The sequence below is a fragment of the Petromyzon marinus genome, chromosome 63 (genome assembly GCF_048934315.1).
Source record: "Petromyzon marinus isolate PM22_M1 ecotype Great Lakes invasive population chromosome 63, UKy_Petmar_22M1.pri1.0, whole genome shotgun sequence".
Lineage (NCBI taxonomy): Eukaryota > Metazoa > Chordata > Hyperoartia > Petromyzontiformes > Petromyzontidae > Petromyzon > Petromyzon marinus.
In genome coordinates, this window is record NC_133729.1 from 4,975,785 (window position 1) to 4,997,341 (window position 21,557).

Here is a 21,557-nt window from a genome sequence, read left to right on the forward strand (position 1 = left end):
CACGGCGTTTCGATTGCAGCACAGGCATTCATCATCAGGTGTGAAAACCACAGCAAGAAAAAAACGCCACTTTTTAAAAATTGCGATAAAAATATTAAAAAAAAAAATATTGCGATGCTATGTAAATAACAATTCCCTAAACCTTGGCCACAATATCTGGACAATGCATAGATTTCTGTTTATATGATTGTGGTTATGGTTGTTACTTTATTAATCCCTAATCTCTGCCATAACATACAATGAGACAAGGTAGAAAATATAAAAACAGCGCAATGTAATACAATACACCATTAGACATTGTCTAATGGTGTTCGTGAATTTTTTGCTATATTTTAGGCAGGAAATTAGTTTTCAAATTTATATTTTTTCTGGGGAGGGGGGACCCCAGACCCCCCGGAAGATTTGATCCCCCCCCCCCTAATGTTGATTCCATAGCTACGACCTTGCTATACACTACATTATACACTACACTATAATTACATACCTGTCAACCCCTTATCAGTGCGTGTACCCGATTACATACCAGACATTATTGCTCACCCCGTGCCCTTATACAATCTCAACGTTCGTCCTACAAAGTCCCATCGCAAGGCGATAAAACTCAACTAATTTAGTTTGCCCGTATTGAAAAGGCTGGTTACGCCGCTTCGACCCCAAAACTCAAATGTCCCCTATAACAAGAACACGGGGGGTGGTTACCCCGTGTTATGGATTGACATCTACGGCAATACAAGCGACATCACACCACCACCGGTATTCATATTCTTGGTTCTTTCTTTAAAGCTTTTACATCCAAATTTAAGACCCCGCCACCACGGCTTGCTTCGCGAAAAACGAAAGCAGAAACCGAACTTCCTCCTCCTCGTGCAACGCTTTAGAAAGGCAGCCAATGGCAGAGACCCACAGCGACTCTCTCGTCCTGCGACATTTCACTTCCTCAAAGGGGAGCTTTGGCTTGGCGTGGCATCCTCCTTAGTGGTGGTGGTGGGGGGTGTGTGGGTGGGTGGAGGAGAAAGGGGAGCTGTGTTGTTGGCTCGCAGGTTCAAAAGGAGAAGAAGTGCGAACGAGTTTATAAGGAAGAAGCTTTCCACCCCCGGGAACCAGCCGAAGTCTTCCACGACTGTCAGGGTCGTGGTGGCAGCGACACTTCCATAACAACACACGGGAGGAGGAGGAGCAGGAGGATGGAGGGCGGTCGCTCCGAACTATCGCTGCGTTTGGACCAAAGTGTGTAAGTGGGCTGCCAAAGAGGATATTTACCCATCGACGTCGCTGCTTTTGCGGATTCAGACATCGAGGCGATGGATTAGAGCGGTTGGACACGTACGGTGCGAAAGAAGTCCTCCCCCCTCCCACTCCTCCCCTGTGCTGGGGTTCCCCATCCGTCCGTGTGGCATGGAGCGAACGGCGGTGACTCTGGGCGGCGTGGGGTCGGCCCAGCCCGTGGTAGGGGTGAATAACGTGATTCAAGGTGAGTGTGGCGGGGTGAGTGTGTGGGGTGAGTGTGAGTGAGTGTGGGGGTGAGTGAGTGTGTTGGGTGAGTGAGTGTGGAGGTGAGTGTGGGGGTGAGTGAGTGTGGGGGGTGAGTGAGTGTGGGGGTGAGTGAGTGTGTTGGGTGAGTGAGTGTGGGTGAGTGTGGGGGGTGAGTGAGTGTGGGGGTGAGTGAGTGTGTGGGTGAGTGAGTGTGGGGGTGAGTGAGTGCGTGGGGGTGAGTGAGTGCGTGGGGGTGAGTGAGTGTGTGGGTGAGTGAGTGTGGGGGTGAGTGAGTGAGTGTGGGGGTGAGTGAGTGTGGGGGTGAGTGAGTGTGGGGGTGAGTGTGTGAGTGTGGGGGTGAGTGTGTGAGTGAGTGTGGGGGTGAGTGAGTGTGGGGCTGAGTGAGTGTGGGGCTGAGTGAGTGTGGGGCTGAGTGAGTGTGGGGCTGAGTGAGTGTGGGGGTGAGTGAGTGTGGGGCTGAGTGAGTGTGGGGCTGAGTGAGTGTGGGGGTGAGTGAGTGTGTGGGTGAGTGAGTGTGGGGGGGTAAGTGAGTGGTGGGAGTGAGTGAGTGGTGGGGGTGAGTGAGTGGTGGGGGTGAGTGAGTGTGGGGGTGAGTGCGGGGGGGTGAGTGAGTGGTGGGGGTGAGTGTGGGGGTGAGTGTGGGGGTGAGTGAGTGTGGGGGTGAGGGTGAGTGAGTGTGGGGGTGAGTGAGTGTGGGGTGAGTGAGTGGTGGGGGTGAGTGTGGGGTGAGAGTGTGTGGGGTGAGAGTGTGTGGGGTGAGAGTGTGTGGGGTGAGAGTGTGTGGGGTGACAGTGTGTGGGGTGAGAGTGTGTGGGGTGAGAGTGTGTGGGGTGAGAGTGTGTGGGGTGAGAGTGTGTGGGGTGAGAGTGTGTGGGGTGAGAGTGTGTGGGGTGAGAGTGTGTGGGGTGACAGTGTGTGGGGTGAGAGTGTGTGTGGGGTGAGAGTGTGTGGGGTGAGAGTGTGTGGGGTGACAGTGTGTGGGGTGAGAGTGTGTGGGGTGAGAGTGTGTGGGGTGACAGTGTGTGGGGTGACAGTGTGTGGGGTGAGAGTGTGTGGGGTGAGAGTGTGTGTGGGGTGAGAGTGTGTGGGGTGAGAGTGTGTGGGGTGACAGTGTGTGGGGTGACAGTGTGTGGGGTGAGAGTGTGTGGGGTGAGAGTGTGTGGCGTGAGAGTGTGTGGGGTGAGTGTGTAGGGGTGAATGGGGGGTGAGTGGGGGGTGAGTGTCGGGGTGAGTGTCAACCCACGGACGGCACCAGGGTCTGTCACGTGGTGGTCTCAAAGTGCACCAAGCCTGACACAATCACCGTCGTGATATCGCCACCACTTAGTGGCGAATAACTTGTTGTTTGTACAGTACGTTGTTGTTGTTTGTACATTATGTGGTTTGGTTGTTGTAAGTGGGGAGCGGTGGCGAAGTGGTGCGCGCACTGCGCTCAGAATCCAATTCGCGCTCGCGGCCAACACCGGTGACGATAATTACAGAATTATCTGTCGCGGTACTGGGCCTCCCCTAGGTCGACTCGGCCTCAAATAAAGTACCTGCTATGATGTGTCAACCAGCGGCGTGTTGCTGGCCACCGCCCACAACCCTTGAGTCACGTTCCGAACTCCGTAAGCACTTGCCCTAACTGTGTGGTCAAGGCTACACGGGGGAGCTTTGTCTTTGCGTGTGCAGCTCCGTTTACAATTGCCATGGGCAGTGTGCTCATGACCAGCTCCGGATTGACAGCAGAGGTCTCAACCCCTGACGAATTTGTCGAGCGGCATTATCCAGGCAGTCCTCGACTTACGATGGAGGTGCGTTACGACAACCCCCATCGTAAGTCAAAAATATCGTAAGTCGATGATGGCCTTAGCCTACCCAGGAGTCATCTTCTTTGGTTCTTTCGGTAAAGTCACGTAGAATGAGAATAAAATAATAAATTGATAAAATAAAATAATACAATAATATTCTCACGACGTTTCGGCCACAACACAAGCGGCCTTCATCAGGTGAAGGGACGAGACTGTCTGGTAGGACAGCGCTGGAGTGAAAAAAGCCACGTTCAGATCACGCCCTTTAAGCTGTGTGAGAGGAACAAAGCGCCTTGACAAAGGACAGCTTAAAGGCCGTGATCTGAACGTGGCTTTTTTTTTCACTCCAGCGCTGTCCTACCAGACAGTCTCGTCCCTTCACCTGATGAAGGCCGCTTGTGTTGTGGCCGAAACGTCGTGAGAATATTATTGTGTTATTTTATTTTATCAATTTATTATTTTATTCTCATTCTACGTGACTTTACCGAAAGAACCAAAGAAGATGAATCCTTGCAGTCACGAAAGCTTTAAATCGAAATCTACCCAGGAGTCTTAAAGAATGGTGATAATTGAGCAAAGCAAAGCAATTTACAGTACCGTACTCTATAAAACTATATACTGTCTGTATTTATTAATTACAATACTCTGTTGCACAGTAAAATGTAAATTATTAGCCTACCTAATATGAACTGCAGTTTAATAGAAGTTTTTTTCAGAAAACAATCCTATCTGCTATAAAAAATATAAACTTTTAACATGCATCGAACGTATCCGTAGCTCGTATGCTGCTGCTGTGTTTGCCTGCCGCACTAAATTTAAAATATTTAACAATTTTGTCGCTATCGCCATCGTAAGATCGAAATATCGTAAGTCGGGAAACATCGTAACTTTGGGGACTATCTGTATATTTGTTTTTTGGTCACCTGCATGGAAGCTACCCGGGTCTGTCGCTTCCGCACGAAGCTTCGGGTCTTCTCGGCCACGGTCATTCAGTTTCAGTTTCATTTATACTGGTAGGAGCGAAGTTGTAAACTGAGTGTACCAGCCTGCAATAGATTAATGTGTCCGTCCGTCCGTCCCCTTTCAATACTTTAACGAAGTGAAATCTCGTGCTGTTGGGTGTAAAAATTAGCAATTGACAGCGCAGAGACTTGATATGTCTTATTGCACCCAACATTTGGAAGGAACAATGTCATAAATTTGCGGAAAAATTCCAATGTTCCTACCAGCCCACCCTGCGGGGACCTGTTTTATTTAGGTATAGCCCCGTGAGCCATTCGGCTCTTGAATCGGGTGCGACCGCAACACACACACAACAAAAACACGAACAAATAAAACAGCTTTAAGTGCTTCTAGATTTGAAGCTTTCGTGACTGCAAGTATTCATACTCTTTGTTGTTTTTTTTTGGGTAAAGTCACGTAGGTAAAATAAAATAAAAAAATAAAACAGCTACATAACAAAAAGGCGGCTTAGCTCAGCCCTCCCCTAACCTTAACCTGTATATAAGCTCGTGTGTCCCAGCGCTGTTCACTTGATACGGCGAACTTTTGCTGTGTCTGTTCCACCTGAAGACGGAAGCTTGTGTTGCCTCCGAAACGTCGTGATTTGATTTAATTTAGTTTTCTTTTATTTTAATTTTATTTTTCCTACGTGACTTTACCGAAAACAAAAAAAACCAAAGAGCACGAGTATCTTAAAGTGACTTCCGCACAACAGAAAAATCCAGGAAAAAAAAGTATTCCAAACCTTCTTCAACGTAGGCTTGCGAAACGTGGACCCCCTCCCCCCCCACTCCCCACCCCCCCCACTCCCCACCCCCCCCACTCCCCACCCCCCCCACTCCCCACCCCCCCCACTCCCCACCCCCCCCACTCCCCACCCCCCCCACTCCCCACCCCCCCCACTCCCCACCCCCCCCACTCCCCACCCCCCCCCACTCCCCACCCCCCCCACTCCCCACCCCCCCCACTCCCCACCCCCCCCACTCCCCACCCCCCCCACTCCCCACCCCTCTAATGGAGCATCTTCACCGGTTAGAGATACTCGAACAGGCGTACACACCACCCCCCCCCCCCACCGCCGCCTCCTCTTCCTCCTCCTACGCTTCCATCCTGAATTTAACCGGGATGGATTGTGCGAGTAGATCACGGGTCCTTGAGGTTTCTGGACGCAGTCCCATTGAAGGGGGCTAAGCGGGCGCGGCACGGGCTCGATGAGAGATGGAGTGACGTGGTTACAGAAGGACGTGGAGCTGAGTGGACTTGCCGATGAGCGGTACCAGCGGTGTCAAGATCGGCCTCTGTGGAGGATGAGGATGAGGAGGAGGAGGCTCGTGAAGGACGCTGCTGCTGCTGCTGCTACTGGGCAGTTTGTAGGCATACTCATTGGTTCTTTCGGTAAAGTCACGTAGGTATAAACGACGTTTCGGGGGGCAAACACCTAACGTGACTTTACCGAAAGAACCAAAGTGTATGGATTCCTGCAGTCCACACGAAAGCTTCAAATTTAGTTTGGAGGCAGTCGCCCTCCGGCAACGGCGGAGGAGGAGCTACGCTCACAACAACGAGCGGAGCGCCAGGCGGATAAAACGCAGAAAGTTGTGACAGTAGGGAGCGCATGTGGCGCATCTGCCGATCATCTCAGTCAGTCGACCTGGGTCTGTCCCGTGACCTCATGTCAGCGGCGAGCCTTCATCACTCAATCGTGATAGCCTCAAGGTGCACCTAGCCTGGCACAAGTGCTGTGGTGGTGTCATCGTCTCTTCTTGGCAAATGGCGGCTGTTGCGTGCTGTGGTAGGTGAGGTGCGTGTGTGTACATGTGATGTGTAAGATCGACACTGGGGAGACAAAGGCGGCCGGGCGTGGGTGCTGGCCACCCACCCCCTCGTGTGCCGTTCCGGCCTTCATAGGAGCTCGCAAACGGCACTTGCCCCAACAGTCTGTGCAAGGTTATACGGGGGATCTTTGTCTTTGTGTACGGATGACTTAATCTGTGAATCTAGAGAGCTTCCAGTGAGATGTGTGTGTGTGTAAAGATGATAGGTGAATGTGTGTACAGGTGTGTACATGCGAGTGTATGTGTACAGGTGATTGTGAGCACGTACAGGTGAGTGTGTGTACAGGCCTGGCACAATCGTCGTGGTGACGTCACCGCCACGTAGTGGCGAATGGCGGTTGTTGTTGTGTGTACAGGTAGGTGTGTGCACAGGTAGGTGTGCGTACATGCGAGTGTGAGCAAGTACAGGTGAGTGTGTGTACAGGTAGGTGTGTGTACAGGTAGGTGTGTGTACAGGTGAGTGTGTGTACATGCGAGTGTGAGCACGTACAAGTGAGTGTGTACAGGTGTGTGTGTGTACAGGTAGGTGTGTGTGTACAGGTAGGTGTGTGTGTGTACAGGCGAGTGTGTGTACAGGCGAGTGTATGTGTACAGGCGAGTGTATGTGTACAGGTGATTGTGAGCACGTACAGGTTAGTGTGTACAGGTGTGTGTGTGTACAGGTAGGTGTGTGTGTGTACAGGCGAGTGTATGTGTACAGGCGAGTGTATGTGTACAGGTGATTGTGAGCACATACAAGTGAGTGTGTACAGGTGTGTGTGTGTGTACAGGTAGGTGTGTGTGTACAGGTAGGTGTGTGTGTGTACAGGTAGGTGTGTGTGTGTACAGGCGAGTGTATGTGTACAGGCGAGTGTATGTGTACAGGTGATTGTGAGCACGTACAGGTTAGTGTGTACAGGTGTGTGTGTGTACAGGTAGGTGTGTGTGTGTACAGGCGAGTGTATGTGTACAGGCGAGTGTATGTGTACAGGTGATTGTGAGCACGTACAGGTTAGTGTGTACAGGTGTGTGTGTGTACAGGTAGGTGTGTGTGTACAGGTAGGTGTGTGTGTACAGGTAGGTGTGTATGTGTACAGGCGAGTGTATGTGTACAGGTGATTGTGAGCACGTACAGGTTAGTGTGTACAGGTGTGTGTGTGTGTACAGGTGTGTGTGTGTGTACAGGTAGGTGTGTGTGTACAGGTAGGTGTGTGTGTACAGGCGAGTGTATGTGTACAGGTGATTGTGAGCACGTACATATGTGTGTGTACAGGTGAGTGTGTGTACAGGTGAGTGTGAGCACGTGCAAGTGAGAGTGGTATCGGTTAGCGCTACGCTGCGCTACGAACCCGGTAATCCGGGTTCGATTCCCGCTCACGGCCAACACAAATGACGATTATCTGAACCGGTCCTGGGCCTCCTCCCCTAGGTCGACTCAGCCTCAAATGAGTACCTGGTGCGCTGTGTAAAACATCGCCACTGGGGAGACAAAGGCGGCCGGGCGTGGTGCAGGCCACCCACCCCCTCGTGTGCCGTTCCGGCCTTCATAGGCGCTCGCAAACAGCACTTGCCCCAACAGTCTGTTTGTGTGTGTGTGTGTGCGTACATGTGAGTGTGTGTGTTAACTAGTGAATGTGAGAGTATGTGTGTGTTAACTAGTGAATGTGAGTGTGTGTATGTGTTAAATAGTGAATGTGAGAGTGTATGTGTGTTAACTAGTGAATGTGAGAGTGTGTGTGTGTGTTAAATAGTGAATGTGAGAGTGTGTGTGTGTGTGTTAACTAGTGAATGTGTGTGTGTTAGCTAGTGAATGTGTGTGTGTGTTAACTAGTGAATGTGAGAGTGTGTGTGTGTGTTAACTAGTGAATGTGAGTGTGTTAACTAGTGAATGCGAGTGTGTGTGTTAACTAGTGAATGTGAGAGTGTGTGTGTTAACTAGTGAATGTGAGAGTGTGTGTGTGTGTTAACTAGTGAATGTGAGAATGTGTGTGTTAACTAGTGAATGTGTGTGTTAACTAGTGAATGTGAGTGAGTGTGTGTGTTAACTAGTGAATGTGAGTGTGTGTGTTAACTAGTGAATGTGAGAGTGTGTGTGTGTTAACTAGTGAATGTGAGAGTGTGTGTGTTAACTAGTGAATGTGAGTGTGTGTGTGTTAAATAGTGAATGTGACAGTGTGTGTGTTAACTAGTGAATGTGAGAGTGTGTGTGTGTTAACTAGTGAATGTGAGAGTGTGTGTGTGTGTTACCTAGTGAATGTGAGAGTGTGTGTGTGTTAACTAGTGAATGTGACAGTGTGTGTGTGTTAACTAGTGAATGTGAGAGTGTGTGTGTGTGTGTTAACTAGTGAATGTGAGAGTGTGTGTGTGTGTTACCTAGTGAATGTGAGAGTGTGTGTGTGTTAACTAGTGAATGTGAGAGTGTGTGTGTTAACTAGTGAATGTGAGAGTGTAGTGAAGGAAGTGAGTGAATTGATGTGACGGTATACAGTGATGGGCGTGTGCCCGGTCATATAAGTGTCCGTGTATAGGGGCATGTGGGTTTGTGTGTATCGGGGGGTGTGTGTGTATGTATGTAGGGGAGCGGTGGTGTAGCGGTTAGCGCGCTGCGCTACGAACCTGGCGACCCGGGTTCGATTCCCGCTCACGGCCAACACCCAGTGACGATTATCTGAACCGGTCCTGGGCCTCCTCCCCTAGGTCGACTCAGCCTCAAATGAGTAGCTGGTGCGGTGTGTAAACATCGCCACTAGGGAGACAAAGGCGGTCGGGCGTGGTGCTGGCCACCCACCCCCTCGTGTACCGTTCCGGCCTTCATAGGTGCTGCTCGCTAAGAGCACTTGCCCCCACAGTCTGTTACAGGCTACACGGGGGATCTTTTTCTTTGTACAGGCGTGGGGAGCGGCAGCTTGGAAGGTGGTCGCAGGGTTCCGCGTGGCCACGGGCGTTCGTCACTCACACAACCTCTCCCAAGGGCGCTCAAATCTTCTTTCGTGTTATGTAATTCACTGGCCCCCCCCACCCCTGCTGTTCAACTTAAGACCCACATCTTCAAAAGATAGAGGTGGCCTTTGTCTGTAGTGTCGGGCTTAAAGCCAGCTGGTTTCAGCGAGTTTGTGGGTGTGTACGTACAGGTGTGTGTGTGGGTTGTACGCGTATGTGTACAGGTGAGTGTGTGTACAGGTGAGTGTGTGTACAGGTGAGTGTGTCTGTGCACTCGTGTTTGTGTATATACAGGGGTGCCCAGCCACCGCATGTCCAAGAATCTTCTGTTTTGGCCGGACAGAGGAGGCGAAACGGGCACAGTATGGGCTAGAGAGGAGATGGACCGATGAGGTGCAGGAGGACGTGGAGCTGAGTGAACTTGCCGATGAGCGGTATCAGCGGTGTTTAAGGTCGTCCTCTGTGGAGGAGGAGGAGGCTCGTGAAGGACGCTGCTGCTGCTGGGCAGTTGGAGGCAGTCGCCCTCCAGCAACAGCAGAGGGCAGAGGAGCGACGCTCACAACAACGCGCCGGACGAATACAATACAGCGAGTTGGCACAGTAGGGGGCACAGGTGGTTCATCTGCCAAGTCATCTCAGTCAGCCAGTCAACACGTGGCACCTGGGTCTGCCCGTGACCTGCCGGCATGCGAGCCTTTGACACGTCCACGTGGCCTCAAAGTGCACCTCGCCTGGCACAAGTGGCGTGTTGATGTCACCACCACTAAGGTGGTGAACGGCGGTTGTTAGAAGCCAATAGCTCACCCCGAAATAAATCGCTCCGTCTCCCGGGGGAGTGGGGGGGGGACGACAAGGGACTGGGCTCGGGCCCGTTCCAGAATCAGAATCTTTATTTAGGCCGGGTGGAGGAAATCCGATGAGCTATGAAGCTCTCTCTTTCGCAGATGGTCCAGCGAAGGGGGCACGGGGTCAAAAAGTTACAGCAACAAATAACAACAGGCGAAGTTTTACGAGAGGTAACCAAACGAAGAACTAACACAAATGAAACGAAACTATTGTTTTTCTATTTGACCAGGTAAAGCCCACTCGGCTGTGAGCTTGTCTTTTTTTTTGTCAGGAGCGACCTGGTCGTCACAGACGGTGGCTTATCGCGTTGGACATTTTATAGCAGCAGCCAAATACTCTGAATAATAATGACGAGTTGAAGCAGTGGCAGGGAACGTTTCTTAAGTAGCGCAACCCCAGTCCCACCGACCCCACCCCCCACTCACCCCCCCAGTCCCACCGACCCCACCCCCCACTCACCCCACCCCCCACTCACCCCACCCCCCACTCACCCCACCCCCCACTCACCCTACCCCCCACTCACCCCACCCCCCACTCACCCTACCCCCCACTCACCCCACCCCCCACTCACCCTACCCCCCACTCACCCCACCCATTCCCACTGACCCCACCCCCCACTCACCCCGCCCCCCACTCACCCCACCCCCCACTCACCCCCCCCCAGTCTCACCGACCCCACCCCCCACTCACCCCACCCCCCACTCACCCCACCCCCCACTCACCCCACCTCCCACTCACCCCACCCCCCACTCACCCCACCCCCCACTCACCCTACCCCTCACTCACCCCCCCAGTCCCACTCACCCCACCCCCCACTCACCCCGCCCCCCACTCACCCCACCCCCCACTCACCCCACCCCCCACTCACCCCACCCCCCACTCACCCCACCCCCCACTCACCCTACCCCCCACTCACCCCACCCAGTCCCACTGACCCCACCCCCCACTCACCCCGCCCCCCACTCACCCCACCCCCCACTCACCCCCCCCAGTCTCACCGACCCCACCCCCCACTCACCCCACCCCCCACTCACCCCACCCCCCACTCACCCCACCTCCCACTCACCCCACCCCCCACTCACCCCACCCCCCACTCACCCTACCCCTCACTCACCCCCAGTCCCACTCACCCCACCCCCCACTCACCCCGCCCCCCACTCACCCCACCCCCCACTCACCCCACCCCCCACTCACCCCACCCCCCACTCACCCTACCCCTCACTCACCCCCCCAGTCCCACTCACCCCACCCCCCACTCACCCCGCCCCCCACTCACCCCACCCCCCACTCACCCCACCCCCCACTCACCCCACCCAGTCTCACCGACCCCACCCCCCACTCACCCCACCCCCCACTCACCCCACCCAGTCCCACTCACCCCACCCCCCACTCACCCCACCCCCCACTCACCCCCCCCCCAGTCCCACTCACCCCACCCCCCACTCACCCCTCCCCTCACTCACCCCCCACTCACCCCCCACTCACCCCCCCAGTCCCACCGACCCCATCCACCACTCACCCCACCCCCCCACTCACCCCACCCCCCACTCACCCCTCCCCTCACTCACCCCACCCCCCACTCACCTCACCCCCCACCCACCCCCCAGTCACTACACACCGCACCAGGTACTCAAATGAGTACTTGGTGCGGTGTGGTAGTAAACATCGCCCCTTGGGGGGGGGGGAGACAAAGGCGGCCGGGCGTGGTGCTGGTTACCCCCACCCCCTCGTGTTGCCGTGCCGGTAGTCTTCGCTAACAGCACTTGCCCCGACAGTCTGTTACAGGCTACACGGTGGGGGGGTGCGGGATTCTTTATCTTTATTTTTGGGGGGGGGGGGGGTGGAGGTGAAGTGAGAGACTGAGAGCCAAGCCCCCCCCCCCCTCCCTCTAAGGCCACGCAACCCGTCTCTGATAGCAGTGCGACATTCCTCCTGGGTGTAAGAGAAGCAACCGAATTATTAAAAAAAAACACAAAAACCAAAACCCTGCAGGACCGGCTCCGCTTCGATTTGTTGGCGTTTAACGTCGTGAGGCTTTGACTTGCACAACAACATCGCGGCGCGGCAGTTGTGGATGAGTTGGTGATGAGTTGTGGATGAGTTGGTGATGAGTTGTGGATGAGTTGTGGATGAGTTGTGGATGAGTTGGTGATGAGTTGTGGATGAGTTGGTGATGAGTTGTGGATGAGTTGTGGATGAGTTGTGGATGAGTTGGTGCTGAGTTGTGGATGAGTTGGTGATGAGTTGTGGATGAGTTGTGGATGAGTTGTGGATGAGTTGGTGATGAGTTGGTGATGAGTTGTGGATGAGTTGTGGATGAGTTGGTGATGAGTTGTGGATGAGTTGTGGATGAGTTGGTGATGAGTTGTGGATGAGTTGTGGATGAGTTGTGGATGAGTTGTGGATGAGTTGGTGATGGTTGTGGATGAGTTGTGGATGAGTTGGTGATGAGTTGGTGATGAGTTGTGGATGAGTTGTGGATGAGTTGGTGATGAGTTGTGGATGAGTTGTGGATGAGTTGGTGATGAGTTGTGGATGAGTTGTGGATGAGTTGTGGATGAGTTGTGGATGAGTTGGTGATGGTTGTGGTTGGCGACACACGTGCGTGGGTGCCGGTCTGTCAGTCATCGCAGTCTAAACTGAACTATGAACTCCCCCTGCTCCACCCCCACCTAGCCCGTAATTAGGATGTATTTGTACTCAGTGGTGATTCCGGTAAAGTCACGTATGTAGAAATACAATGAAATTATGTGAAAGCAAAAAAAACACAATCACGACGTTTCGATCACAACGCAAGCGATCTTCATCAGGTGCCAAGAACAAATCACGGAGGTAAATACAACACAAAAAAAAGATGAGAGACGAGAATTCAACAAACCTGCAAAAAACATGTGAAGCACATCCAGTCAGGCCAACAACACAGTTAGACACTTCCTGGCGGACCACGGATTTCAGAAGTGTTAAATTTCGTGTTCAACCGAACACGAAATTTACCAGCATGGTAATAAATATAGTGTAGTGTATAGTGAAGTGTATAGTAGTGTATAGTAGTGTAATGTATAGTGAAGTGTATAGTAGTGTATAGTAGTGTAATGTATAGTGAAGTGTATAGTAGTGTATAGTGTAGTGTATAGTAGTGTAGTGTATAGTAGGGTATAGTGAAGTGTATAGTAGTGTATAGTGTAGTGTATAGTGTAGTGTATAGTAGTGTAGTGTATAGTCGTGTATAGTAGTGTAATGTATAGTGAAGTGTATAGTAGTGAAGTGTATAGTAGTGTAGAGTATAGTCGTGTGTAGTGTAGTGTATAGTGTAGTGTATAGTGAAGTGTATCGTAATGTAATGTATAATGAAGTGTATAGTAGTGTAGTGTATAGTAGTGTATAGTAGTGTAGTGTATAGTGTAGTGTATAGTGTAGTGTATAGTTAAGTGTATAGTAGTGTCGTGTATAGTGAAGTGTATAGTAGTGTAGTGTATAGTGTAGTATACTAGTACAGCACACCGGTGTGTTGGAGAGCAAATTCACAACATTTATAATCTGAGTCCGACGTTTCGCCAGTAATTACAACTGGCATCATCAGGTTGCAGCCAGATTTTTTTTTATTATGGATCATATATTTTATATTATGGATGATATTGGTCACGAAAGCTTACGTGTTAAACAAACGTGACACTCTAAAAAACACACCACACCAACAAACGTAATATCATACATGAATGTGCAAAAATAATCTATTTTAAATAATGATGATTGGTGATTCTTCGGCGTTTCGAAAAACCTGCCACCCTCTCGCCCCACCCTGGAGGCCACCGGATAATTATCGATGATCGCCTGTATCGCCTGAATCACTGCCAGCAGGCATTCGATACTTCACGTGGCCTTAAAGTGCACCTAGCCTGGCACAAGCGCCGCGGTGACGTCACAGCCACTTAGTGGAGAATGGCGGTTGTTGCTGTCCTATACACAGCAAAGTACTCCGATTGGCTCATGTCATGATAATGTGGAAATTCCACAAATCTAGATTTGAAGCTTTCGTGACTGCAAGGATTCATACTCTTTGTTTTTTTTTCCGGTAAAGTCACGTAGGTAAAATAAAATAAAACTAAATTAAATAAAATCACGACGTTTCAGAGGCAACACAAGCTTCCGTCTTCAGGTGGAACAGTCACAGCAAGGTGGAGGGTAAGAATCCACCCATTTTTTCGCCATATAGCATCGTGATATATAACGACTTATTGTTGGAATGCTCAGCTGATTGGAGAATATATAGTTAATTGATAACATTGAGGTAGTTTATATTTTAGTTTTTTTATCTGTTTACTATATGGTATTCATTATATAGTGTAATGTATACCCAGTTGCTGTTAATAGCTCTGCTTATTTAAGAATATATTGAGTACATTTATTATATTGATGTAATTTAGACTTAGGTTTTTTTCACATCGGTTTACTGTATGATAGTTGAGTTGTTGCTGCCCCTTTGGCGTCCATGTACGAGGTGCCTCTGTGGATGTGTAGGCTTTGACTTTAACATAGCTATTTCTGTGACCAGTCACAAGCTAATCAATCAGCTATTTCAATGCTAAATTATCCTGTTTGATATGTACTAGGTGCCTCTGTGGATGTGTAGGCTTTGACTTTAACATGGCTATTTCTGTGACCAGTCACAAGCTAATCCCTCAGCTATTTCAATGCTAAATTCTCCTGTTTGATTTGTACTAGGTGCCTCTGTGGATGTGTAGGACTTTAACATAGCTATTTCTGTGCCTAGTCACAAGCTAATCCCTCAATTGTTTCAATGCTAAATTCTCCTGTTTGATTTGTACTAGGTGCCTCTGTGGATGTGTAGGCTTTGACTTTAACACAGCTTTCTGTGACCAGTCACAAGCTAATCCCTCAACTGTTTCAATGCTAAATTCTCCTGTTTGATTTGTACTAGGTGCCTCTGTGGATGTGTAGGCTTTGACTTTAACATAGCTATTGCTGTGACCAGTCACAAGCTAATCCCTCAACTGTTTCAATGCTAAATTCTCCTGTTTGATTTGTACTAGGTGCCTCTGTGGATGTGTAGGCTTTAACTTTAATATAGCTATTTCTGTGACCAGTCACAAACTAATCCCTCAACTGTTTCAATGCTAAATTCTCCTGTTTGATATGTAAACCCCCTTTGTCAAGGTGCCTCACTTCTCTCAACCAGCTTAAAAGACGCTGTGAATCTTAGCAGCGTTCAGTGTAGCTCTGTCGTCCCGACAGGTTTGTTCCTTTCACCTGAAGAAGGCCACTTGTGTTGTGGCCGAAACGTCGTGAGAATTTTATTGTTTCATTTCATTATTTTATTCTCATTCTACGTGACTTTACCGAAATAACCAAATAAGATGAATCCTTGCAGTCACGAAAGCTTTAAATTGAAATTTAGTCACAGCAAGGTAGCTGCATCACTGCATCACTTGATGCAGCGATCTTGCTGTGACTGTTCCACCTGAAGACGGAAGCTTGTGTTGAAATTCCACAATGTTAGCTCGGGCTATACAACACTGAAACGTATTCAAACAGAAACGTGTGGTGTTAGTAGTATAACTGTCAGATTATGGACACTTTATTTATTTTTAGTGTTTTTTTTGTGGCGTTTGTTGTTACTTGCTGACCTACTGTACATCTGTCCAAAAGAGCTTCATAGCTCATCGGATTCCTCCAGGATGAATACAGATTCTGAAAACGATTGGTGTCAGTGTGGTAATACTGTGGTAGGGCTTAGTGTCAGTGTGTTAACGGTAGGGTTAGTGTGTTAACGGTAGGGTTAGTGTGTTAACGGTAGTGTCAGTGTGTTAACGGTAGGGTTAGTGTTAGTGTGTTAACGGTAGTGTTAGTGTGTTAACGGTAGGGTTAGTGTTAGTGTGTTAACGGTAGTGTCAGTGTGTTAACGGTAGGGTTAGTGTTAGTGTGTTAACAGTAGGGTTAGTGTTAGTGTGTTAACGGTAGGGTTAGTGTTAGTGTATTAACGGTAGGGTTAGTGTTAGTGTGTTAACGGTAGTGTCAGTGTGTTAACGGTAGGGTTAGTGTTAGTGTGTTAACGGTAGGGTTAGTGTCAGTGTGTTAACGGTAGGGTTAGTGTTAGTGTGTTAACGGTAGGGTTAGTGTGTTAACGGTAGGGTTAGTGTTAGTGTGTTAACTCTAGGGTTAGTGTGTTAACGGTAGGGTTAGTGTCAGTGTGTTAACGGTAGAGTTAGTGTGTTAACGGTAGGGTTAGTGTCAGTGTGTTAACGGTAGTGTTTGTGTGTTAACGGTAGTGTCAGTGTGTTAACGGTAGTGTCAGTGTGTTAACGGTAGTGTCAGTGTGTTAATGGTAGTGTTAGTGTGTTAACGGTAGGGTGAGTGTGTTAACGGTAGTGTTAGTGTGTTAACGGTAGGGTGAGTGTGTTAACGGTAGGGTTAGTGTTTGTGTGTTAACGGTAGTGTCAGTGTGTTAACGGTAGTGTCAGTGTGTTAACGGTAGGGTGAGTGTGAGTTCATTTGGAGTTTGCGGTGTCTCTCTCTCTCTCCCCGTGGTCGCTCGGATCTTGCCCCGGTTTTCCTCTCCACATTTGTCATCGGCATCACGCGTTCCGAGTCTTTGGCTGCTCTAAATTTCCGCACGACTCACGATGATCCGCCACTTTCGTTGGGATGCTATCATTTGTGATGGGCAGGTCGCTTCCCAAATGAGAGCCACGCAGCTCAGTGGGGGGCGGGAGGGGGGCCTTACCCGGTAAAATAGTCTTAGTCGTTTTCTTGACGACACCAGGCCACTCCGTGGATGACGATGATGATTCTACCTTTGCCTCCACCTGCTGCTCCTCCTGCTCCTGCTGCTGCTCTTCCTGCTGCTCCTCCTGCTGCTGCTGCTCTTCCTCCTGCTGCTACTGCTGCTCCTGCTGCTGTTGCTCCTCCTCCTGCTGCTACTGCTGCTCCTGCTGCTGCTCCTCCTCCTGCTGCTACTGCTGCTCCTGCTGTTGCTCCTCCTGCTGCTCCTGCTGCTACTGCTCTTCCTGCTGCTCCCCCTGCTGCTCCTGCTGCTGCTCCTCCTCCTGCTGCTACTGCTCTTCCTGCTGCTCCCCCTGCTGCTCCTGCTGCTGCTCTTCCTCCTGCTGCTCCTGCTGCTACTGCTCTTCCTGCTGCTCCCCCCGCTGCTGCTGCTCCTCCTGCTGCTGCTCTTTCTGCTTCTCCTCCTGCTGCTACTGCTCTTCCTCCTGCTGCTGCTGCTGCTCCTCCTGCTGCTCCTCCTCCTGCTCTTTCTCCTCCTCCTCCTCCTGCTGCTGCTCCTGCCGCCGTGGTGCCGCTGCAGACGTTGCGCACAGCAAGGCTCGCCTGAGGCCCTGGCTGCTGGAACAGATCGAGAGCGGCCTCTACCCGGGCCTCTGCTGGGAGGACGACACCAAGGCCACGTTCCGCATCCCCTGGAAGCACGCGTCCAAGCACGACTACTCGCGAGGGATGCACGGCGCCATCTTCAGGGTTCGCTCCGCACGTCCACACTTACTCGCTTCTTTCGATTTAAAGCTTTCGTGACTGCAAGGATTCATCTTCTTTGGTTCTTTCGGTAAAGTCACGTAGAATGAGAATACAATAATAAATTAATGAAATAAAATTCTCACGACGTTTCGGCCACAACGCAAGCGGCCGTCTTCAGGTGAAAGGTACATAACTCTCGGGACGACAGAGCTTCAATGAACGAAGATTCGTAGCGACTTTTAACCAGCTTAAAAGTCGCTACGAATCTTAACATCGTTCATTGAAGCTCTGTCGTCCCGACAGGTCTGTTCCTTTCACCTGAAGACGGCCGCTTGCGTTGTGGCCGAAACGTCGTGAGAATTTTATTGTGTTATTTTATTTTATCAATTTATTATTTTATTCTCATTCTACGTGACTTTACCGAAAGAACCAAAGAAGATGATTCCTCGCTTGTTTGGTTTCTTCGCCCGCGCCCCCCGTCCGTTTGTCGACGTTTGCCATCGACGTTTGCCATGGACGTTTTCCCATTGGCGTGCGTTCTTGCCGTTGACGACGGTTTCCTGCCGCCGCCGCCGCCGCCGCCGCCCTAGGCGTGGGCCCAGAACCGGGGCAAGTTCAGCGTCAAGGAGCAGGCCGAGCCGTCTGCCATGAAGACTCGCCTCCGCTGCGCCCTCAACAAGAGCACCGACTTCCAGGAGGTGTCCCAGCGCAGCCAGCTGGACATCCCCGAGCCCTACAAGGTCTACCGCGTGCTGCCGGAGGACACGGGCAGCTCCTCCGGCAGCACCGGCGCCGACGGAGGAGGAGGAGGAGGAGGAAAGAGTGAGTGCGGTGGTCGTGATGGGTAGTGGTTGCGGGTAGGTTGAGAGTGGCGAGTGTGGTGACGGGTGGCGAGTGTGGTGACGGTGGCGAGAGTCGTGATGGTGATGGTGTTGGTGAGTGGCGGTGGTTGTGGTGGCGGTGAGAGTGGCGGTGAGTGTGGTGGCGGTAATGGTGGTGGGAGGTGGTGGTGCACCTCAGAGTGTGCACCTAGCCTAGCACAGGCTCTGTGGTGTCGTCACCGTCGCTTAGTGTCAAATGCTGGGTGTTGGAATTTGGCGAGCGTGGTGATGAGTGTGGTGAGTGGTGGGTGTGGTAACGATGGTGGTGGTGATAGTGGTGAGCGTGGTGGATGTGGTGACGGTGGTAAGAGTGGTGAGTGTGGTGGTGGTGGTGGTGAATGTGGTATAGGTGGTGGGTACGGTGAGAGTGGTGAGTAGTGGCGAGTAGTGGTGAGTGTGGTGATGATTTTGAGGAGCGGTAGTGGAGCGCCGCAAACTCGGCAACCCCGAGTTCGATTCCCGCACGCAGCCAAAAATCGGCGACTTAAATCGGGGGCGGAGCCAGGATTGTCAGCCCGGGGTGACATTCAACAAATTTTAATTTCAAGAATGATGAGAGAGTCAGGCTGTTGAACTAGACTTCGGACGATCATGATTGCGGTGCGGGCGCATCGGCTGGAACTGCTCCATGATTTCGTCGTCGGTGTGACGCCTTTTGCGACGTCGTTTTCGACGAGCAGGAGCGTCGCGTCAGTAAAGTACTCGGCACCCATGGCGGTACGCAATCGGGTCTTAATGTGCTTCATCGCGCCAAAGATGCGCTCGGCTGTGGCGGTGGCCACCGGTGGGGCCAACACGAGGCGCACCAGGCGGTAGAGCAGGTGAGAGCCGGAATCTCCGCGGCCGCTTGTCGCCAGGTTCATGGGCAGCATTGGCAGCGTGTTCACATTCTTCGGCTCTTCATCTCGCCGGATTTCCTGTTCGAAGTATGAGCAGCTGCAGCTCGAGGAGAAGCATGTCGAGATCGGGAAAATCACAGGCCAGCTCCAGGATCTCGCTGACGTTGAACGACTCAAAATCGATCGCGGGGCGATGAATGGACCGCCGGCCGCAACATCTTCACCGACTCCGCGCCGAAACGCAGATCGAGCTCGACCAGCATCTCGTCGATCGAGGCGTTAACGAGGTCGATGTGAAACACGTGGTCGTTGGTGATGACGTAGGCGCAGCGCCGAGGACGTCCAGGGCGGGTGCGGTTCGCGTTCATGTCGACGACGGGTACCTCATATGCTTAGCTCTTTCGGTAAAGTCACGTTGAAGGGAAACAATAAAATAATAAAATATATATAAAACAATAAAAATTCTCACGACGTCGGTTTGCATTAATTTAATGCAAACCGACACACCTGATGACGACCGTTTGTGTTATGGTCGAAACGTCGTGAGAATTTTTATTGTTTCATATATATTTTATTCTTTTATTGTTTCCCTTCGACGTGACTTTACCGAAAGAGCTAAGAATATGAATTACTGCAGTCACGAAAGCTTTAAATCAAGACGGGTACCTCGTTGACGTCGCAGAAGGCGTTGACGTCCTAGCCTTCAGCGACTCAGTGGTGCAATCGGCAAGCCGCATCGCATTGACAACGTCCTGCTCCTCTTTCCGCAGCGCCACGTGCAAATCGCTCGTGATCTCAAGCAAGCGCTCCGTCGGGTGCGGGCAGCACGCGAGCTTTAACGAGAACGCGTCGCTGAGAAGGCGATGAGCTTCGGCCCCTTTGCTCTGCCTTTGGCGCGCCGCCCTCTCCCGCGTTCTGGATGACGACGACGGCCGCCGCGTTGAACATCTCAATCAGGCGGTGCAGCGAGCGCCAGAGAGGCGAGCGGCTCGCGTTGCCCGCCGCCGACAACGCCGTCTCCTGATTCTGACCGCGGCCGGTGGAGAGACGGCCAGCTCGTCGACCAGGCCGTCGACGAGCTTCGTGTGCCCCGGCGAGCGGTCGGTCGCTGCGCTTGCGCGAGCCGGCGGCAGTGCGGATTGTGTCCTCTGGACGGGGGTGTCAAAGAGCGCGGCAACGTCGGCGACGCCATTTTTGTGCGGGCAGCGACGAGAGCGAGCCGCAGGCCAGCGACCTCGCCGCTCGTGCTCGACGCGCCGTCGTATCCTTGGCCGCGGCCGGTCTCAATGGGGCGCCGGCGACTCGAGAGCAGGTTGACAATGGCGCTGCAGAGGTGGAGGGCGGGCGCACACGCGTCCGACACGTGCCGATTGTCGACGAGTCGCTCGCGCAGGATGCCCCCGTGCTGACCTCGACAAAGCGCTTGACGAAAGGCCAGCTGCTGCTGCTCCTCCTTCTCGCCGACGTCACGCGACTCGTCCGCCACGGTGCAATGGTAACGCGTCGCCAGTCTCGGCGTCGAGCGTGAGCACGGATCGGGCCCTTCTGAACGTTCGGGGCTGGTCGCGGTCGCATTCTGCGGCGCGTTCTCCCAGGTGACGGCCGCAAGCAGCAGTGCATCGCGTACTCTCGTAGCATGTTGAGAGTCCCCAGACAATCGCCCCGGTTAAGGGAGCCCGGCGGCTCGTCGCGTCCCCGCATCGCAATGCCCCGGTTCACGCAGGCGCGCATGACGTCGACGGAGGACGTCCAGGCGCTTGCGGTTGCCGTCAAGAGTTTCGGCATTCTGTCGGGCCGGCCCAGCGTCGCCCGTGATGACGTGCCGCCGGGCGTTGGGAAGGTCCCCCGGCCTTTCTTCACGGCGACGTTGTGTGCCGACCTGTGCCCACCCTGATGCGTGAGCAGGCCGCAATTCTTGCCACCGATCTTATTCCAGGTTGAGACGCCGGGGGGAGCTGATGAATGCCGACGCAACGTCACCAGCGCTTGACGACGGCGGGAAGAGGTAGCAATAGAAGCGAGTGAACAGACTCGCTGGTGAACGAGCACTCGAGCCGGTCGAACTGGACAAGCAAAGACGCCGTCGCGCGGCGGATGGGGCGGCGCCGCCAGCGAACCTGGACGGGTATTTCAACGTCCCGGTCGGGGCCAGGTTGCGGAGCCGGAGGCGGTACGAACCGTCCCGCTTGCGGATACGCGTAGCGCAATGCTTGGGCGTCCGACTCCGCCATCGGGAGCCATCGTGGCGGGGTCGCGATCCGGAGCCGTAGCTGCCGCTCTTGCTCATCGGACCGTGATCGAAATCCGTTCTTCATCCGGCGGCGGCGGCGGCGGCGAAGGGGAACGATCACGCCTCCGCTGAAGGGCAGGCTCGTCTTGCGCTTCAGGAGCAGGCCGAGGACGACGCGCTAAGAAATCGGCTATACCCCACGCCATCGGTTGGCGACGCGCTCTCACAAT

The 21,557-nt window shown here is 52.4% G+C and overlaps 1 protein-coding gene across 2 annotated transcripts in view; it reads left to right on the top strand.

The window, feature by feature from the left end:
• The first annotated feature begins 988 nt into the window (after positions 1-988).
• The window catches only part of LOC116955985 (uncharacterized), a 33,649-nt gene continuing 13,080 nt past the window's right edge, over positions 989-21,557 (top strand). Inside the window, exons 1-3 of one of the 2 annotated variants that reach the window (XM_076053870.1) lie at positions 989-1,471; positions 17,211-17,380; positions 17,968-18,199. In XM_076053870.1, the coding sequence (XP_075909985.1) occupies positions 1,396-1,471; positions 17,211-17,380; positions 17,968-18,199 (478 nt within the window). In that variant the 5' untranslated portion in view covers positions 989-1,395. Of the gene's footprint in view, positions 1,472-5,419; positions 6,082-17,210; positions 17,381-17,967; positions 18,200-21,557 lie in introns of those variants that run through there. The other variant, XM_076053871.1, reaches the window with a different exon arrangement.